We start from the raw sequence: 21,948 nt of genomic DNA on the forward strand, positions 1-21,948 counted from the left end.
ACAACAGGCTGAATGTTTGGTCTGTGGTGTTGCTGCTTGCAGCTTTCTAGAGAACTGATCATACAAACAACTAAACACTCAACTCTGCTCTTCATTGGTCCTCAGTAATACACCTGATATAGTTGAGTCACATCACGACTACTCAGAAACACCAGTAGAATAAACTCTGGTTCACGGAAGAAAACACACCAAGTCTGACTACTAGTGGTCAGAAACACTGATGAAATACACTTATCAGATGTATTAATTACCAAATAGACATATTAGTTACTTGCTTTGACATAACCTGTAAAGTAGAGCATGGATTTAATTAGTGGAGGTATTTAGCTGGTGGTAAAGTTATAAGTTAGTATGGTAGAAACATCCACTAGTTGAGTTTCAGGTTCAGAGTGGTGCTGTCCCTGTAGACTATCCACTCAGACTAGTTTGGTTGTAACGTTATTCTATCCAGCATCCAGCAGCAGAAGTGAAGTTCAGTCAATGAGCTGCTGTCTGTAAAGACCTGCTGCTGATGACATGCTGGACTCAGTCTGCAGAGAACTAAAGCTCAGAGTGCTGTCACTTGTTTATTCAAAGTTTATTAATATTGTCCAAAATTGCACTAATCTTGACCCTGCATGTCCTCTGGTCCTGATCGTTACACCCTCCTAGTGTGAAGTAGATTGGACTCTATTATGAAACATGTATTCTAATGTGTCTTTCAGCACTTTTTAGATCCTGCAAATATTTTTGTGACAATAAACATCTTCATTGTTCTTCATTCTGATGAGAGTTATGTGTGTGTGTGTGTGTGTGTGTGTGTGTGTACTTCTCTCTTCAGCTGGCTGATCTCTTCCTTCTTGATCTCCAGTTGATGTTTTGTCTCCTTCAGCTCTTCATTAGTATTCTTCCACTCTTCATTACTCTTCTTCATCTGTGCGTCAGCTGCTTGTTTGTGCTTCATCTAACAGACAGACAGATGGATGTTGATTTCAACTGTTAGTAAATCATAATCAGACACAGATACACAATAAACATATATTCATCTGTTAGTGTTTCTTTTAATGTGAGAAGTGTTTGACCCTGATGTTCAGTATGAGGTCCTGGAGACGCTGGACTCTTTAACTGCTCTAAAAGATACTAAACATTGTTTTATCACCTCGATTCTTCATGACTTTTAACTTGTGTTAAATTGCTTATGGACATCATTATGAACTGATGATATGTTCCAGTAGTCACATTACTTTTTCTGTATTGTTAAACCTGGTTAAATACAGTGGACTTTCATCTGCTTGATATCTGTGAATAGTGTTTTCATCTCACTCGTCTCAGTTAAACACAAAAACGTTGCAATATGTGTTTTTGTTGATTTATTTTCTGTGAACCAATAAACAGCAGTAGAGGGACTTTAATCTTGTCAGCACACAATTAAGGAGTGAAAGTGGGAAGAACAAAGTAGGTGTGTCAGTCATCTAAATCCAGAAAGTTAATAATGATCATATTAACCTCTTTTTTCTGGGACTCCAACTCATTCTTCAGTTTCTCCACTTCCCTCTGAGCGTCCTCCTTTCTCTGTGTCTCCTGTAGGAGCTGACTGTGGATATCAGCCTGGTTTCCCTCCAGCTGGTAGAGAAGAGAGACAAGAAGAAAGACTAGATAAGAGACATGCTCTACTTTCAGCCATGGAGTGATAACACAACACAATCACACCTAAAAACACAACAATGACATGGCTGGAAACAAATCACTATGTTGATGAGAAGATATAGAAAAGGAGAAAAACAGCTAAATACATTGTTGAAAGTAAAATAATTAACCATGGCCGTGTTGTCCTGCAGCTCTTTTTCCTTCATCTGAACTTCTGGCTCAGCTTGGTGTCTCCTGTGCTGTTCATCCTGGAGCTGAGTAGAGACACATTCCTTCAATAGAATATATTTTAAAGGAACAAGACAACACTAACAGATAAAAGGCCTGTAAAGAAACACATTCATGTACATCAGAAACCCCAGATAAACATTCTCAGTAACGTTGTTTTGTATTATTATTTCAAAACCATAATGTTCTAATTTTGGAAGAGAAACCTTTATTGGAGAATACAAACACTAACCTCCGTGATGTTAGTCTGCAGCTCCTCCTCCAGGATCTGAACTCTGTTCTCAGCTTCGTGTCTCCTCTGCTGCTCATCCTGGATCTTCTGTCTGGAGACAATCGGCCACTTAAACTGAAAGAGAGAGAGGAGACAGAGATTAGAGACAAGATGAGAGACATGTCTCTTATTAGGGAATGAAATCATGAATATTAAATATATCTCATGGTCTGATTTGTGTGAATTTTGCATTTTCAGTAATGTTGAGGTCACTCAGCTGTTCCTGTTAGAAACTCTGCAGTTCAACAGTTTGACCAGAAAAACACATGAAATTAAAACTACCACTTACCCCAGAGGAGGAAGAACGGACTGGAGCGGCTCGGCTTCTTTCCAACTGGGGACAAATAGAGAGGTTAAAAAAAGACGTGACTTGACTTGGTTAGAGTCCTGTGTTTGTTGGACCCTCCAACCTCCCCACCAACCCAACATAAGTGGTCCTTCTAACTTTATATTCTACGTAACTAGCTCTGAAGTTAGACTTCCGTCATGACACAACATGCTACAAACTCCACGTTACAACCGTCACTATAAAACACTGCTCCTTCATGCATGATATATTAATAGGTACAGCAAAGATAAGGTAGAGAGATGAACCTCCATGTTGTTGGACTCCATCTGGGTCTGCAGGTTGGTCTCCATCCTCTGAATCTGATCCTGAAGCTGCTGGACTTCAGCTTCTTTGTCTTTAAACTGTGAGGAAAGAGAAGATGAGAGACTATATATATAGATATAGATATATTAAACTTAGATGGAGAAGCCAAAAAAAGAAAACATATTTTGAGAAAAAGATATAAACCTCCTGAATGTTGGCGTCTGATTCCTTCTGTTGGTTCTCCAACTTCTCCTTCAGTGTCTCCACTTCCTTATTCTGCTGATCTTCCTGACTGGGACCCTGGATCATATTAAGACATGTGACTGAACATCGTATACAATCACCCATTCACCCCAATCATCTGATTTCTGCTGAATAACCAGTGAGAAAGCTCAGCTCTCTATATAAATTATTATAAATTCTGCATTTCTGCAGCATGTGGGATGTAAGATATGTTTCCCCCTCAGTATATAATGTACAAGTTCTGAACCTCTTTCAGGGCTGCACAGTTTTATCTGTTTATGAATCCAGTCTGATTATCTCTGTGTTTGATATTTGATATATATATAAATATATATATATATATAAATACTGTATATTATATAAATGTATTGTATATATTGTACCTTTATGATGACCACTTACCAAAGGAAATGAAAAGATTCTACGGGTTTTTTGAATTCTCTCCATCTGGAAGGAGGAGGACATGAAGAGACACATGAGAACCACATTAAATCATGAGAGTAATGATTCAACCTGATGGTTCAGTTTCACTGAGTACAATATGAACAAGTAGCTTCATATTCAGTCAAGTGGATCTCAGTAAACACTTTGATCATCTAGTGTTCCTCAAACAGCAGAAATGTTGAGTTGAGAGTCTGTCTGCAGGTTAGAGGCTCAGATGAGAGAACTCATTCAACCTGATCTATCTCTGTCTCTATTGATTCTGTATTCATAATAGAGAGATGAAGATGAAGACATGAACCTCTTTGTTCTTCTTCTCCAGCTCTTCCTTCTGGCTCTGCAGCTCGTTCTCGTTCCTCTTCTTCTCTTCATGGAGCTGCTGCAGCTCAGCTCCTTTAGTTTCTACCTGGAAGGACAGAGACAAGGTGGAGAGAGACAATGAGAGACATGTTGAATTATTAATTTATTTGGATCTGGTCGTAACCTGCACAAACTACGTTAGGTTTGATCTACACTACAGATGACAAAATGTGACTTCAAACTGAAATCAATGTGTTATATTATTAAAGTGAAGATGAACCTCATTCTTCTTGGTCTCCAGCTCCTCTTTCAGGATCTGAACCTCCTTCTGCTGTTCCTCCTGGAGCTGCTGCTCAGATCTCTTCTTCTTAAACTGAGAGGAGAGATGATGAACAGAGACATGACACAAGACATGATTTTATTATATAACATACCACACAACATGTTTTCTTTGCATTTCTGGCTCATCTCTCTTATTTCTGTATTCTAATCTCCTCTAACGTTTGCTCACATCTTCATCTCTTTGTCTGAATCGTGTCTCTTCTGTCCCATTTCTGTTGAACCTCTGAACATCAGTTAAAGGTAGCTCTCAGTCATCACTGCTCTTGTTCTCTTCTTAGTTCTTTTGAAAATACAGCTCCTGTTTGTTGCTCAACTTGCTCAGATCAGATTTTATTTATAGTAAAGTCTGTTTCTTTACTTACATGTTTGCTCTTCTTCTGCACGTTTCCCTTCAGAACCTCCATTTGCACCGTTTCACCTGTCATGAGCTGCTCTCTCTCTCTTTCTTCAGTGACACACTGCTCTACAGTTTTGTTAATTTCAGAACCGTTCTTCTTTTCTCCTTTTTCAGTTTGATCCCTGCAGCTTCTCTTGGTCTCTGTTTGAAAACATAAAGACGGAGTTAATAAGTATAAAAGACATGTTCATATCACAGCATATGAGACATTAGAGTCTACAATGAGGTATAAAATGGGTTATAAAAATAAAACACCTAACAATTTGACTGATTGGAAATAAAAGTAGACATACCATCACATTTTCTATCAACATCATAAAACCTGTAAAAATAACTTTTACTCATTAATTTGTGACTTACTGATTATGTTTAGTCTCCATTTCCACACAACAAAGAGAAGCAGCAGAATAAACATGATGATCCAAACAGCCAAACTAACAGCCAAACCAGTGATGATGTTAGCAGAACTGGACTGGACGTTAAAGAAATCATCTGAAATGATAAAACACAGAATAACATTTATAGAAAACTGGACCTCTGCTATTTGAAACTAAAATCACATCATAAAAAATAATATTGTTTTACTCGAAATAAAGATGTGTGCCTCTCTGTTCTGGTTGGTGTTCTTCTGTTGGACTCTACAGGTGAAGCTGTTGCTGTGTCTCTTCTCCACAGTCACTCTGCTGCTGACAGTATAGAGGTCATCAGGACCTCTGACTGTCTCTGGAGGTCCAGCAGAGAGGAGGTTTCCCTCACCGTCCAGCCACAACACCTCAGGCTCTGGATACCAGCCTTCAGACCTGCAGTCTAACATCACTCCTCTGGTGGCTTCATCGATCCCTGCTAAACTTATGACGGGTGAGCATGCAGCACCTGATGGTGAGCAAAAGGAAAATGTAAAACAGTGTAAGTGGAGCGCTTACATAGTGCATCGCCAAATTAAGATTATTTGAACATCCTGAAAGGTGGCTATCTAATGACACAAGGAGGCTTTAAAAAAGAGCAAAACATGCACCACAAACATACATATCATGCACTTACCAACAACTAGTTCAACAAAAGATTGCCGGTCCAGTCCTGGAATAAAACATCTGTATCTTCCCTGATCGGCGATTTTCACTTTGGACAGTTTCAGTGAAATGTTTCCAGACTTCAGCTCGTCGAGGAACAGTGATGTTCTTCCCTCGAAGGATTTGTGTTTTTTACTCACGAGTTCTTGACCAGAACGCCACACATGGACAAACCTGGGGTTCAGGTCAGGCCTCGTCCACTCCAACGTCAAGTCAGTAGCATCTTCAGCAGGTACCAGATGACATGGCAAAATGATGTCATCGCCAAGTGTTGCTACTATTGGCTGAGATGAGCCTGGAAAGACAAATTTATAGTTTAATAAAGGAAGTACAAGTTATCAACTCCAATAGAGAGGCAAAGTCAGTATTGGATCTTATTTTGGAAAGCAATATGAACGGTAGCCAACAAGACATATTTTTTTGATCCCATTTGAATTGCTCCATGAATCACACATTATGATGTTTGTCAATTTAAAACATAATATTGCAAGTCAAGAAAGTCACAGTTTGTTATCAGTAAGTATCAGACTGTGAAAATACGTAATTAGAAAGACGAAACAACCAAAAGCGCGGTAGTGATGTCTCTGAAGCTACGATGCCAACGGGTCGGATCCTTCTTTCTCTTCCCGGATGATAAAAAGACCAGGAGTCTCTGATAAAACACATCAGGTCAGATAACGGTTCATCTGTGCGTGGAACATAGCTAAGGTAGCTAGCTAGCTAGGGTTGGTGACGTTTATTTCTTGACTTGCAAAAACGTGTTTTAAATTGACGAACATCATTTCAATCAGGAGAGATCCCACATCGAATGAACAATCATTCATTACATGGTGCATGATAAGAAGACTTTGGCGATTAGACTCCATCGTGATGTATTATATCAAAGGGGGTAGTGATGCCGTGATGGGATTAGGTTTATTCCCCCCAAAAGAAGTAGTGTATAATTACTTGTTTTCTACACTACACAAATAAATGACCTTACTGCAGTTGTGTATTCCTAAGCAGAACTAGAAACTAGACACGGGAAGAAATGTTTAAAAGTAAAACAGTTATAGTTACTCCTCCATAACCCCATGATGTGTGAGTGAGGACACATTAAACCAGTGCAATGAGTGATGTCATATTAGAATATTTGCAATGAGTTATGTCATGTGGGAAAAGTGCAAAATAGAGGTCACAATGGACCAGTGCAATAACTTTTGGTGACTTGTACGAGAGATGTAGTTCACTGAGCGGTTTCACATAAAACTAAATGATAGAACTGAGACTTTCTTGACTTGCAAAATTATGTTTTAAATTGACAAAAATCATATGTGTGATTCATGATGCAATTCAAATGTTGACTACCGTTCTTATTTTTCCTAAAATAAGGTCCCCTGGGGTCCACCGGAAGGGGCTTTGCGTCTCTATAAGATACATTATTTTCCTTTATTATACTTTTCTATTGTGCTTGAGCAATCAAGTGTTTTCTGCAGCAAAGTTCTTTTGACATTATATTAGAGCCAAAAGATAATATTTCTAGCATTTTAGCCTTTATTGATGGTAGACAGTAGAGATAGACTAGCTCTGGTGATCACCCCATAGTATTGACTTATTAGTGACATAAAAGTGATCCATTGAGACTGTATTTGTGTGTAAGTTACCTCTACAGAAGTGTGTTAGGAGAAGGACGAAGACCAAAACATGGAGTGTTCTGAGATGAGTATTTAGGGTTTTTCCATCTGTGTTGAAAAGCATCATGGAGCTCTGAAAATGAACAGAAACCAGTGATAACAATGTTAACTTACAGGGAGTAGAGCTTTTTAATACTTCTTTATGTAACACTTGAACCAACAATGAAGTAATACCTAAACATGCTTTAAAAAAAGAATGCCTGAAACAATCCAATCTCATGGGAAGGCATTCCGCACTTTAGCATTTTCGTGTGTCATTTTTACCCCTCGCAACAAAACTACAGTAACGACTGCAGATAGGTCTAGGAAAAACATCAAGGTTGGGCTTAAAATAAGAATGTAAACTAAGTAAAATATGTCACTCAAAAACACGTCATTAACGTCATTAACGTAACTTCAAAATAACTCAACAACACTCAGGCACTCAATCACCGGTGTCCTGGTTGAAAGTCCTGAGTTTGTGTTATTCTGCATCACTAGCTCTGAGCGTGGCGTATTTAATGTTTTTACATTGCAGTCAATACAGACTCAAGGTGTAAACATGACACGCCAAAAGCAAGAACAGCATTCTTGTTGCACGTGAAATGCCATATTCTGTGCTCTACTAGTAAGTTACACATATTATATGTCATCATATTATATCCACTGTTTGATTCACACAAACTCTGCAGATACCAACTCTTCTACAAATGTTTACAAAGTGTCATGACTTTTTTTACTCTCACTTTTGTTGCTTAAGATTTTAAAGCATCCCACAGTGAACATAACATGTGTTTTGAAGCTCAGTTAGTTATACTTGAAACCTTTCCATGTTACAAAGTCAAATATCTCCTATACATTACTATAATCACAATAAAGACTGTCACAGTAAGTAGCTTTGTGTTAAAACAGGTGTCTTGTTAAAATGCTCAAAATTCAAATAACATTTCAAGGCTGTTGAAATGAAAACAATTCAACTGTAATTGACTTACATTTGAAATACATTTTGCGTCTGCATGCAATTTTCCCTCAAACACAAAGGCTATAAAACGGTATTATCTGTTCTCAAGTGGAGTTGTAGTTGAGAGAGACCAAAACTCAGAATGCAGACACAGTTTTTATAAAGGTTTCTAATGTATTTTAGATTAAATGTCAGACAAACCTGTTGAATGTTGCTCGTCCCAGTCTCCTCACATGACTATGTGGCAAAGTCTGTAAATCATTGATAGTTTCCCGACCTTTAGTTTGATTATCAACTGCCTCATTTGCAAATCTAGCAACGGCTCAGTCATTCCTTCTTCATAACTTCTATTAGTACTTATTCAATGTTGTATTGTTTCCAGTGTGCAAATGTCTCTGAAACCGCAAGAGACATTTCTTTCTGTTGCAATGTTTCATCATCAAACTCACCATTAAAGCCACATTAATATGCAGACTCCTGCACTTAAAATTACAATTATTACAGATATATAAAACATGCAGTGTCAAGATTCAAACCAGACATGTCTGTTTCTCTTTGAGTGCCTCGGTTTATGATCACCTGAACTTTGGCCTCATTTGCCAGTTAACCGGTTACAAAATAATACATACATTAGTCGGTATCATAGTAACACTAACACCGGCTCTTTGTTTTGACAGTTTAGGAGAAGCAAATGTTCATTAAGGCAGATTACAGGCCTGCTATTTTACTGCAGGAGGCAGGATAGGACTTTCAATTCTCATAACACCTTCAGTATCAGCCATATTTTTATTCAGTGTTTGTGGCTGGCAAAGAACCTGGAAGTGAAATACAAAGATACAAGAGAGAAACAAGGATATCTGATATCTGTAAATACTGTAGTTGCCCTGGAGGATCCTGAATATCATGTAGCTGTGTTTGAACATTAGTGGAAACAGTCACCTGCTACACCAAAGGGTATTGGCTCTACAGCAGCATTACTGGTCAGTATGCATGACTCTGCTGCTTGTGATGCGATCCCTGACCAACAGGAAACCAAGGTTTAGTTTGATGGGTTAATTAATTTCATTATTGCATGGTAGTATTTTTGAGGGTTTAGATAATCAACCACATGACGAGTGATGGAGTTACAAAAGATTTCAGAAAAACAAACAAGTCCGTAATCGGGCAATTTCATTCTTTTTGCGAATTCATAAATATGCTTCTGCTAATGGTGATATGGGGGGGGGGGGGGGGGGAATTGGGCTCTACTTAGCCGAATAAAGGACACACACATGGAAAACTGCATTTAAATCAGCAACAGCATTGATTACGTTTACGTGCACACAATATTCATTTTTTTGCCCTTATTCCGAAAAAGACAATATTCCTATATGCTGTATACATGGCTAATGAAAATGAATATTGCACTGATATTCACGTTTACATGCAGCCATTCATACTCTGATTAACGTAACCGATGGTGGACACAGCCTCCCTCTTTCATTCCTTCAACCTCCTTCGTGAAAAGGTCGGAGATATTTGTATATACCCAAAAACCTGTTTATATCCAAGTCTTTCATAATGTTCTTTGTGAATGAATGTACAATGTAAACAGAATGTACCAATACCAGATGCAAAATTATATCCTTATGTATAAAGATTTTTATTTGTAAAAGAAAACACTTGACATTTCCCAAAGCAAATATTTCTCAAATATGTACATCAGCATCTGGACTCAAACATCGAATCAAATATCAAACATTTATCTTTATATATCTTCATTACAGAAAATGCAGTATGGAAATATACAGTATATTGAATTGAATTAAAAACAATACAAAAAGTAGAAAAACATAGATCTGATGAGGTCTAATACAAATATTCAATCTGGTAAACATATAAAATACAAGTTCCTGAGTTACGTTACCTCACATTTAGATTTTGAGATTAATTTGTTTTACTCTTTGTCTTTATAACATTTGATGATGATGATGATGATATATATATTTGCCTTAACAATGAAGAATGTTCTCCAGTAATGCAGCAGCAATAAAACAGTTACATTTTTTCAAACAAAATGTAATGAAGTTTGATTTGATATTACATTTAGTTGCTCCCACATCAAAAAGTAATGTGACTTAATGTTCACTGGTCATTACTATAATATGTGTTTTTGCATTAAGATCTGAGTCATGATGTTTCTGATTTATAATGTTAGTTAATGTGGGAATTTTCTCTCATGACCCTTTCCTGTTGCTGATAAAAGCAGCTAAAAGGTAAGATAAGCTAAAGAAAAAAGAAGTAGGCACACAAAAAAAAGGAAATTAATTAATATCCTTCAGTGACTATAAACTGAATTGATGTTGGATCTCTCCAGCGTGGTTGAAGAGGGTGAACTGCAGTTTGTCTCTATTGCTCCAGGGCTTCAGGTCATTCCACACCAGGTCAGAGGGAGGATAATTGGAACCATAATTTGGGACCCACATCTGTAAAATGCAAAGGTCACAGACTTATGAGCAGTAAGTTAAATCATTAAATAATCAAAGTAACAATGCATTATTCCATCCATCCATCTGCAACCGCTTATCCCGTTAGGGGTCGCGGGGGGGCTGGAGCCGATCCCAGCCGACATTGGGCGAAGGCAGGGTACACCCTGGACAGGTCGCCAGTCCATCGCAGGGCTGACACATAGAGACAGACAACCATTCACGCTCACATTCACACCTACGGGCAATTTAGAGTCCACAATTAACCTAACCTGCATGTCTTTGGACTGTGGGAGGAAACCGGAGTACCCGGAGAAAACCCACGCTAACACGGGGAGAACATGCAAACTCCACACAGAAGGGTCCCAAGCCGGATTCGAACCTGCAACCCTCTAGCTGTGAGGCGCCAGTGCTAACCACTGCACCACCGTGCAGCCCCAATGCATTATTATTATTATTAAATTTAGTTTCAAATGGAACTCAACAACAATGGTGAAAGACAGAAGAACGAAAAGGACAATAGCAACAACATGAATTAAGAAATCATTAACGACTCACTTTGACAGTGTTTCTAGACCTGAGTGTGAATAAACGATCAAATTTGTATGTGAAGGGTTTTGAATTGTTGAACTCTCCTTCTAATTCCCATTCTCCCAGTTTTTGGTCCTACAGAAGGGAAATTTGGCAGGGTAGGGAGGATGAGAGAAAGAAAGACTAATGAATGAATGTTACAGTTGAATTTGTTGTGTTTATAAATGACATGAAAACAAGAGAAAGTGTATTCTCAGGTAAACAGCAGGCAGGCTGTTCTCATACACCGTTCGTAGCTATACCTACAAAAAGTAATGTATTGTAATTTGTGTATATCCCAGAAAATTAAATTGTATTCAATCTACGTAATCTGTGAACCAGGACGTACAAACAGTGACAAACGCAGCGTGGGGAGGAGGTCGATGGCTGGGTCCCGTGTGAAACCAGATGTCAATATTTATTTATTTGTCACGTAAACCCACGTAAACCACCTAAACTTAACCAAGTGGATCCTTTCCTAAGCCAAACTAAGTAGTTTTGTTGCCTAAACCTAACTAAGTACATTTGTTACCTAAACCTGACTAAGTACATTTGTTACCTAAACCTAACTAAGTACATTTGTTACCTAAACCTGACTAAGTACATTTGTTACCTAAACCTAACTAAGTAGTGTTTTGGCCTAAATCTAAATAGGTTTGTTGCCTAAACCTTACCAAGTCAATCTTTTCCTAAACCTAACTAAATACTGTAGGTTTGTTGCCTAAACCTTACTAAGTCAATCTTTTCCTCAACCTAACTAAGTAGGTTTGTTACCTAAACCTAACTAAGTAGTTTCCTTTTCTGAAAAGACTGTAGTGGAAATTTACATTTGCGTCATGCGTTCCCAGACATTCGTAGGAAAAAAACACGGAAAATGAGAAATAACTTTTTGTAAGATATTATACAAACCGTTGTATGAGGATTATTTGCTTTAGGTCATTAGCTTGGTTTGAACGGCCCATCACTGGATACACTTAGATAACATATTGCTAGACATATAATAAACACTTATAAAGTACTCATACAGTGTCCACACACACAAAAAACAACATTACCTGATGGGACGTGTTTCTGAGATGGATACATTGACTCAGTTTGTCAACCTCAATGACAATGAGAGGTTCTGTGGTTGAGCTCTGACTGCCTGAGCTGCTCTTGTCCTGATGAAAGGACTGAGAATCATCAGCCTCCAGGACATTGCATCTGCTTGTGTTTACCTGAGAGAGATACAACACACACAGATTAGTCATTCAACACTAATGAAGTAGCCAACAGACGGATGTTGATCTTTCAGCAGTAGATTAATGCAGGAATTGATGGTCTGATCCGTTTAACTGCTGACTGAAGTTGTGTTTTGACTTTTTAAGCTGTTAAAGAGAATTTTTGGACAAAGTGAAATTCTCATTTTTCTATTTAGTTTGTTTTTAGAAATATTAAACAGTATTGATTGTTAATACCTGTTCCTCTAACAGTAGGTCGTGTGTTCAGACAGACAGGAGGAACATTTTAGACGTGGTGCGAGAGCAAACAAAGTCAATGGAAAGAAGTTTGCTTCAGACTTAGAAAGGTCAGAGGTCATACTGACTTGTTCTATGGACAGCTGCTGTGGCACTTTGTGGTCTGTTCAGTCTCAGATTTGCTCTCATGTTTTTTCTGATTTGTTTTGGTTTCAGACAAATATCAATTATTTGTGAAGCAGATTAAAAGAAAGTGAGATGAAAACAGATACATTAATAAACAGTGTTTAAGGTAATAAATAACCTTGGTCTGCACCTCTTTCTTTGGGTTCTCCACTTCTTTCTCAGCTTCCTCCCTTTTAGTCGTCTCCTCCTGGATCTTCTTCTCAAACTGGAGGGAAAGAGAGATGAAGAGAGACATTTAGTTTCATTCAGTACTAGAGACAAGGTGGAGAGAGACAATGAGAGACATGTTTGACCAGAAAAACACATGAGATAAAAACTACCACTTACCCCAGAGGAGGAAGAGCGAACTGGAGCGGCTCGGCTTCTTTCCAACTGGGGACAAATGGAGAGGTTAAGAGAAAACGTGACAAACGTCACTAAGGTAACTTGCAAAACAAAACACCGGTCTGGAGCACCGGTCTCTCGTTTGAGTCCTGTGTTTGTTGGACCCTCCAACTTCCCTACCCGCCCACCATAAGTGGTCTTTCTAACTTTATATTCTACGTAACTAGCTCTGAAGTTAGACTTCCGTCACGACACAACATGCTACAAACTCCACGTTACAACCGTCACTACAGAACACTGCACCTTCATGCAGACGTGTAATATTCACGCCTCAGCGGGGTAAAGCGTGACACTGACATACTTTCTTCCGGTCTATTACATGCTTTACCGTGAGACTGGGCTGCCCCTATAATACTAGGAGACAGAGATGCAGCCGCTTAGCTTGGGAGACAAAGTGAACAAACTCCAAAATTAGTTATTACGCATTCTTGAACTGAACAAAATTATTCTATTTAGTTAAGTGATTTGTGATTTCTGCCTCCACAGTGAACCAGCCTGCTCAACACTGAACTTTCACATGTTGACAGTGGTTCATCCTCATTAGAGCTACACTAGATATATCAATAGATACAGCAAAGATAAGGTAGAGAGATGAACCTCTATGTTGTTGGACTCCATCAGGGTCTGCAGGTTGGTCTCCATCCTCTGAATCTGATCCTGGAGCTGCTGGACTTCAGCTTCTTTGTCTTTAAACTGGGAGGAAAGAGAAGATGAGAGACAATATATATAGATATAGATATATTAGACTTAGATGGAGAAGCCAAAAAAAGAAAACATATTTTGAGAAAAAGATATAAACCTCCTGAATGTTGGCGTCTGATTCCTTCTGTTGGTTCTCCAACTTCTCCTTCAGTGTCTCCACTTCCTTCTTCTGCTGATCTTCCTGACTGGGACTCTGGATCATATTAAGACAAGTGACTGAACATCGTATACAATCACCCATTCACCCCAATCATCTGATTTCTGCTGAATAACCAGTGAGAAAGCTCAGCTCTCTATATAAATTATTATAAATTCTGCATTTCAGCAGCATGTGGGATGTAAGATATGTTTCCCCCTCAGTATATAATGTACAAGTTCTGAACCTCTTTCAGGGCTGCACAGTTTTATCTGTTTATGAATCCAGTCTGATTATCTCTGTGTTTGATATTTTATATATATATATAAATACTGTATATGATATAAATGTATTGTATATATTGTACCTTTATGATGACCACTTACCAAAGAAAAGGAAAAGCAGCTACGGGTTTTTCTAGTTCTCTCCAGCTGGAAGGAGGAGGACATGAAGAGACACATGAGAACCACATTAGATCATGAGAGTAATGATTCAACCTGATGGTTCAGTTTCACTGAGTACAATATGAACAAGTAGCTTCATATTCAGTCAAGTGGATCTCAGTAAACACTTTGATCATCTAGTGTTCCTCAAACAGCAGAAATGTTGAGTTGAGAGTCTGTCTGCAGGTTAGAGGCTCAGAGGAGAGAACTCATTCAACCTGATCTATCTCTGTCTCTATTGATTCTGTATTAATAATAGAGAGATGAAGATGAAGACATGAACCTCTTTCTTCTTCTTCTCCAGCTCTTCCTTCAGGCTCTGCAGCTCGTTCTCGTTCCTCTTCTTCTCTTCATGGAGCTGCTGCAGCTCAGCTCTTTTAGTTTCTATCTGGAAGGACAGAGACAAGGTGGAGAGAGACAATGAGAGACATGTTGTCAGGGTTATGAATTCACAGGGGGACCCAAACGCAGAGTTACAGGCAGAAAAGGTAGTTTTTAAATAAAAGCGAGCTTTCATAAATCCAGCTGAATAATCCAAACAACAAAAACCAACAGGCATCAAATAAAACAAAAATGCAGGGTCTGAACCTCCTTCTCAGCTTCCTCCATCCTCTCCTGCTCCTCCCTCCTCTTCTCCTCCATCCTCTCCTGCTCCTCCCTCCTCTTCTCCTCCCTCCTCTTCTCCTCCCTCCTCTTCTCCTCCATCCTCTCCTGCTCCTCCCTCCTCTTCTCCTCCATCCTCTCCTGCTCCTCCCTCCTCTTCTCCTCCATCCTCTCCTGCTCCTCCCTCCTCTTCTCCTCCCTCCTCTTCTCCTCCATCCTCTTCTCCTCCCTCCTCTTCTGCTCCTCCTGGAGCTGCTGCTCAGATCTCTTCTGAGAGGGCAAAGATGAACACAGACATGATAAGATATGATTTTATAATATCAGTGAAGACACCACACAACATGTTTTCTTTGCATTTCTGGCTCATCTCTCTTATTTCTGTATTTTAATCTCCTCTAACGTTTGCTCACATCTTCATCTCTTTGTCTGAATCGTGTCTCTTCTGTTCCATTTCTCTTGAAACTCTGAACATCAGTTAAAGTTAGCTCTCAGTCATCACTGCTCTTGTTCTCTTCTTAGTTATTTGAAAACACGGATCCTATATATTGCTTAACTTGCTCAGATTAAAACGTTATTTTTTTTTCTTTTCTTTTTCTCCCTCTACTGAAGTAATGTCCTGATTCTTTACTTACATGTTTGCTCTTCTTCTGCCCGTTTCCCTCCAAAAACTCCATTTCCACCGTTTCACCTGTCATGAGCGTCTTTCTCTCTCTTTCTTCAGAGACACACTGATATTCAGTTTTATTAATTTCAGAGCAGTTCTTCTTTTCTCCTTTCTCAGTGTGATCCAGGGGGTTTCTCTGTGTCTCTTTGTGTAAAAAAAAAGGAAGGAGAGTTAAAGCCACTTACGTTCATTTTAAGAAATCACAGAGACATTTGAGTCTAAAATGAAGTATAAAATGGGTTATAAAAATAAGACTGAATTGGCCTAATGGGAAATAAAAGTAGACATGCCATCAAATTTTTTTATCATCACCATAACCTTTAAAATACAGAAATGTTCATTTCCAATTAAAATTGAATTTACAAAATTCATATCACTATTCGCCATAAAACCTGTGAGAATAACTTTTATTAATAAATGTGTGACTTACTGATTCTGTTTAGTCTCCATTTCCACACAACAAAGAGAAGCAACAGAATAAACATGATGATCCAAACAGCCAAACTAACAGCCAAACCAGTGATGACGGGAGAAGAACTGGACTGGACGTTAAAGAAATCATCTGAAAAGATAAAACACAGAATAACATTTATAGAAAACTGGACCTCTGCTTTTTGAAACTGAAACTAAAATCACATCATAAAAAAATGATGATTTCTACCTGGAACCTGGACTAGTGCCTCTCTGGTCTGGTTGATGTTCTTCTGTTGGACTCTACAGGTGAAGCTGTTGCTGTGTGTCTTCTCCACAGTCACTCTGCTGCTGACAGTATAGAGGTCATCAGGACCTCTGACTGTCTCTGGAGGTCCAGCAGAGAGGAGGTTTCCCTCACCGTCCAGCCACAACACCTCAGGCTCTGGATACCAGCCTTCAGACCTGCAGTCTAACATCACTCCTCTGGTGGCTTCATCAATCCCTGCTAAAGTGATGAACGGGTAGGAAGCAGCACCTGATGCTGAGTAAAAGGAAACATTTAAAACAGAAGTCAGCAACACAATCACCAGATGAATAATTAAAAGTATTGTATATAATAAATATCCTCTGCATTAGCGTTGCCTTTAAACTTAATTCTAACAGAGATGACCATGGTTTCTACACGGCAAATAAACCCAGTTGGTCCCTGAACTGATGATGAAGCTGCTTGAAGTCAAAGGGGTCACATAAAGTATTTACTGCTGCCAATACTAAAACTTGACAATTCAGAAACAGTTTGCATCGGAAAGCCGGTCTTAGATTATTGAATATCAGATTATGTGTTTGTTAAACTCTGTTAGGTGTCATATACAGTCCACTACTCAACCTAGTGAGAAACCTTTTCTGCCCATGACATCTACAACTGAGCTGTTCTTATAAAACGTGTTTAACCCTCATTTATACTGATGTTTCATGTCGTTGTGCTCTTCATCTCCCAACATCACTGGCTGACTATGACGAGCTGTTTAAACATTTAATAGTTAACCTTGACTATCTGTAATTAAAATTAGAGATATCCACAATTGCGTTTTGACTAGTTGTGACTAGTCAGAGTTCTTATTCCAGATATCTATAACGTCATTGTGACTAGTCAAAACGACAGTTAGAGATATCTGTGGTTCAGTTCTGACTATCCTAAATAACAGTTACAGATATCTATAACCTCATTATGACTAGTCAGAGTTGTTGTCATGACGTTGCTCATCAAGGCTTCCCATTGGATATCGGCCCAACAAAGCATCTGAACAGTGTCAGCAGAAGCTTTTACTAACTTGGATAATTCGGTAAAGTGTGAAAGATATTCACAGATTCAGACTCTCCGGATCAATAACTCATAAGTTGTTAAAACACCAACGAGGGCTCTTTCTAACCGTAGTGAGGTAGACAACGAGCTGCAACCTCACTTTAATCACAACCAGCCTTTAGTCCTCTGAACTGGACACATATCATCGGTCTCAATGTGCGGCCGGCTGTGGCCAATGAGAGCTTTGTTCACTAGAGAGTTGTGGTAGAAATTTACAGCGTGTTGTAGATTTATTGTCTCCAGACACACTTTATGAACCCGTACGGCTGCAGTGAAGCGCCATCGTATTTTTGAATAGCTTCCGCCCCCTTCTGACCTCATTACAGATATCTGCAACCTCATTTCACCTAGTCACAACTCGTGTGTGTAGATACACTGTGTCCACTTACCAACAACAAGCTCAACCAAAGATTCTTTATCCAGGACTGCAACATAGCATTTGTATCTCCCCTTATCAGAAAGTTTCACTTTGGAGAGTTTCAGTGAAATGTTTCCGTTCTTCAGTCCATCAGTGAACAGTGATGTTCTTCCTGTGTAGGATAGATCTTTAACATGTACGAGGTCCTTGCCAGCACGCCACATAAAGACAGCTATAGAGTTCAGGTCGGGTCTCGTCCACTCCAACGTCATGGCAGAAACATCCACTGCAGGTTCCAGATGGCATGGCAAAATGATGTCATCGCCAACTAATGCTACTATTGGCTGAGATAGACCAATCATCTGAGACTGACCTGGAAAGAAATAGATATGTTAATTCATTCCTGCAGTAGGAAGTAAGTTAAATATGTTCATTTCTATAAGGCTTGTTGTACATTATGATACTGTGCTAATAGCAGCAGACAGCAGTGGAATGTAACTTTACTAAAGTACTGTTCATATAGAAGGTATCCTATCTACAACATGTTCACTACAATGTATTTCATTTGTTTTTCCTGAACAGTTTTTCGTAGCAACTAAAGCACAAGTTGCTTTAGTGTTAAAAGTGATTATGTCACTTTATAATGACGTCAATAACTGTAGACAACATGTGGTTATACATGACATTGAAACACTTCAGTTTTCTGAAACAAAGCAAAAGCTTCAAGAACCAATGACATCATGTTTTTGTGAGAGTGTCCAAAAACACTGAACATCAGTCTTTAAGCTTTCATTTAATTGTATATTTTGATATGATTTAGGAATTGTGTGTGATTCGAGGCCTCGCTGTGTGACTTTAATAGTTTGTGTGTGAGTTACCTCTACAAGAGTGTGTTAGGAGAAGATGGAAAACCAAAACACTGATGGGTCTGAGTGGAGACTGAAGGGACAGTCCGGTCCTCTGGGGAAGCATCTTAAAGCTCTGAAAATCAAATGAGAGCAGCGATACATCATATGGAAAAAATATATGCTTTGGAAAGCAGCAAAATAACTAATCCAGTAAAAACAATACCATTAATACTGTGATGTGTCCATGTAATATAGTTGAACTTTCACTTCTGCAACACAGACGGTCCTATAGAGAGTTCATATGGATACTATCTATGTATGGGGCAGTTAAAACTGAGATATGCTTTAACTTTTCATACCAACATGGCAGAGACTACTCCTTAATGAATTTTAAAAGTGCTTTGATTCTGCCAAACTCGTTCAATAGTTTATCCTTCATTAGAGCTCTTTACGTGAGATACAAAGTCCACTGACTGCTATAAAAATGATTAAAAAAAATGTTGCTGTCAAAACTAACAAGCGTCCATTTAAAATAATCATAAAAACTAAAGGCTGGTTGAATTTAAAATAATCAACACAATTACTCAACATTTGAAAGACGTTTCCTCGATGGTTTCAATGTTTTACACCGGTTTTAAAATAGACTTAAATATCTGTTACAGAGTATTATACTACAGAGCCCACGACTCTGAATGCAGACCCACTTTTAATGTCGATAAAGTGATACCAAGTTTAAGAATAGAAGTTAATTGAATCATTTACAGGCTGTTGACTTTGGCTCTCACTTCTTTTATCTACTGCAGAGTGCTCATGCATTATATTTAGTTTGTAGTGCACATCATGTAGTAACAGCTGATGTAGTTCCCCCCTGAGCTTCCACATGTTATGTATTATATGTCACTTTCAAACTTAACAGCCACAAACTACAGACCTAGAGCATTCAGAGGATGGATGGATCAAACTAGAGACCTAGAGCATTCAGAGGATGGATGGATCAGACTAGAGACCTAGAGCATTCAGAGGATGGATGGATCAAACTAGAGACCTAGAGCATTCAGAGGATGGATGGATCAGACTAGAGACCTAGAGCATTCAGAGGATGGATGGATCAGACTAGAGACCTAGAGCATTCAGAGGATGGATGGATCAAACTAGAGGCCTAGAGCATTCAGAGGATGGATGGATCAGACTAGAGACCTAGAGCATTCAGAGGATGGATGGATCAAACTAGAGACCTAGAGCATTCAGAGGATGGATGGATCAGACTAGAGACCTAGAGCATTCAGAGGATGGATGGATCAGACTAGAGACCTAGAGCATTCAGAGGATGGATGGATCAGACTAGAGACCTAGAGCATTCAGATGATGGATGGATCAGACTAGAGACCTAGAGCATTCAGAGGATGAATGGCTTTCCTTGCTAGATTGATCAATAAGGGGGTTTCTGAGACGTTTACACAACAGAAGTGCTCGCCATCCAATCACCAAAAAAACGTTGAAGAAATCTCCAAATGTCAAAAGTTTTTGATCTCAAATCACAGCATGACTTTTCATCAATTCTCCAATGGTAAAAAAATCTGTGTAACAAATGGTATCAATCCGAAAAAATTGCTGCAACAACTTATGAGACTTGATAGAGCATGGAGATGGACATCATAGACTTCTATCATAATGTTCTAAACACATTTTTACAATTCATCTAATTCATGTTTATTTATGACTAGAACAACTTGACTCACAGTGCTGAGCTGACTCGCAAATTAATCTCCAGGCTCTCAGCTTTCAGATGATGTACACCACTTCTATGTGACATCTACTGTTGACCTGCTATCTCCCCCTAAAGACCCCCTGGACCCCCTAAAGACCCCCTGGACCCCCTAAAGACCCCCTGGACCCCCTAAAAACAGACGGCTCTGCTGTGGGTCTCAGAGTGTTTGTAACTGATCACTAGAATAAAATATTACAGCTTCAATCAAAACCACCAGGAATAATATCAATATCATTTTATTGTCTTAGTAATTTAGAAAGGGGGAGAGTTCAGGAAGTAGTTGTTAGGCCTGCTATCTCACCAGAGGCCTGGACTACGAAACTGGTTCACTTCTTATCAGGGTAGATCTCCATGGTCACTGATGCTGAACGGCTAACCTGTTCTGGAGCAGGTTATGTTCCAGATAAGAGATCAACTTCTATGAAAGCACCTCCTACTGACCCATCAGAGCTCTGTGCTGTGTTTGTATGATAATATTACACAAATATGAAGAAGTTTAAGTCATAATCATAATAAAAACAACACAGTTTAAACTGAGAAATGCAGGAAGAACAGCAGACTTTATGTTGAGGGTGTTTAAAGCTTTGAATTATGTTTTTATATTTATTTAGTTTTACTTCCTCTTGAGTCCGTTTCACACCGTCAGAGAGGAGGAACACAGCTGAAAGACGCAACATCATACTCACAGTGTAAACTAGGTGTAATCTATTCATCTATTACACTCTGAAAAGTTATTTATATTTAGATGACTATATCTGACATTTGAGTGTTCCTCTAAATTAATAAATCTGTTAATTTACACATTCACACATCTGGAGTTTTTTCTTTTTCCAGCTGTTCTTTCTGCAGTTGGCAGCTTCATCTGTGTTACTGTTAGTCTGATTAAGAGTTTAACTTCTTCGTATTTGTTCTAATATAGTTTCTTCCTTTGTTAAATGTGTCTCTCTGTCTGCTGTCAGTCAGTCAGTCAGTCAGTCAGTCAGTCAGTCAGTCAGTCAGTCAGTCAGTCAGTCTTTAGTCTTGTTCATGTCTGTGATTGGTCAGATTCTGTAAACACCTCCTCGTTCATGTGAACGCGCTCATATCCAGACTGAGAAACCCTGAGTTGACTTACCGAGTTGATAACCAGCTTCATAGTAGAGTTTAGTGAGATCTCGGATGTTATGTTAAGTGAAGCCAGATAACCAGAAGACACCCCGGGTATGTTGAACTCGCTTCGTAGTGCAGGAGAGCGTTATCACCAAGCCCTCGGGAAGTGCGTCTGTCGTTGATCCCAGCTCCCGTACAGGGGCGTGTCCAGACATTTTTGATAGGGGTGGCACCAGTGGGGCACTGACTTATGCGGGGGTGGCATGAAGTGTGAGCAGGAGCGCCTGCGCACAGACATATACACTCACGTATGCACGCACACACACACACAAGAAAATACACACACACAACCAGGTGTCGGCATAGCATTAATTT

General features: G+C 39.0%; 3 protein-coding genes across 3 annotated transcripts in view; all 3 read right to left on the reverse strand.

The window, feature by feature from the left end:
• Nucleotides 1-21,948, reverse strand: part of LOC141761342 (uncharacterized) — a 251,683-nt gene that overhangs the window by 190,482 nt on the left and 39,253 nt on the right. The gene's annotated exons all lie outside the window — the stretch shown is intronic.
• LOC141761249 (uncharacterized) lies at nucleotides 102-21,762 on the reverse strand. Its single transcript, XM_074624579.1, has 16 exons — nucleotides 21,599-21,762; nucleotides 18,747-18,849; nucleotides 17,900-18,241; nucleotides 16,395-16,688; nucleotides 16,164-16,295; nucleotides 4,406-4,581; nucleotides 3,982-4,074; nucleotides 3,703-3,807; nucleotides 2,922-3,017; nucleotides 2,720-2,815; nucleotides 2,415-2,459; nucleotides 2,087-2,200; nucleotides 1,797-1,880; nucleotides 1,486-1,602; nucleotides 809-943; nucleotides 102-113 (listed from the first exon to the last, which is right to left on the reverse strand). The coding sequence occupies exons 1-16, from the start codon at nucleotides 21,617-21,619 to the stop codon at nucleotides 102-104; spliced, it is 1,965 nt and encodes a 654-aa protein (XP_074480680.1). The 5' UTR covers nucleotides 21,620-21,762.
• On the reverse strand, nucleotides 4,899-8,350 carry LOC141761250 (butyrophilin subfamily 2 member A1-like). Its single transcript, XM_074624580.1, has 5 exons — nucleotides 8,325-8,350; nucleotides 7,154-7,256; nucleotides 5,482-5,805; nucleotides 5,026-5,313; nucleotides 4,899-4,912 (listed from the first exon to the last, which is right to left on the reverse strand). Exons 2-5 carry the CDS (start codon nucleotides 7,248-7,250, stop codon nucleotides 4,899-4,901), a joined length of 723 nt encoding a protein of 240 aa, XP_074480681.1. The 5' UTR covers nucleotides 7,251-7,256; nucleotides 8,325-8,350.

This window comes from Sebastes fasciatus, chromosome 22 (genome assembly GCF_043250625.1).
Source record: "Sebastes fasciatus isolate fSebFas1 chromosome 22, fSebFas1.pri, whole genome shotgun sequence".
NCBI classification, from domain to species: Eukaryota; Metazoa; Chordata; class Actinopteri; order Perciformes; family Sebastidae; genus Sebastes; species Sebastes fasciatus.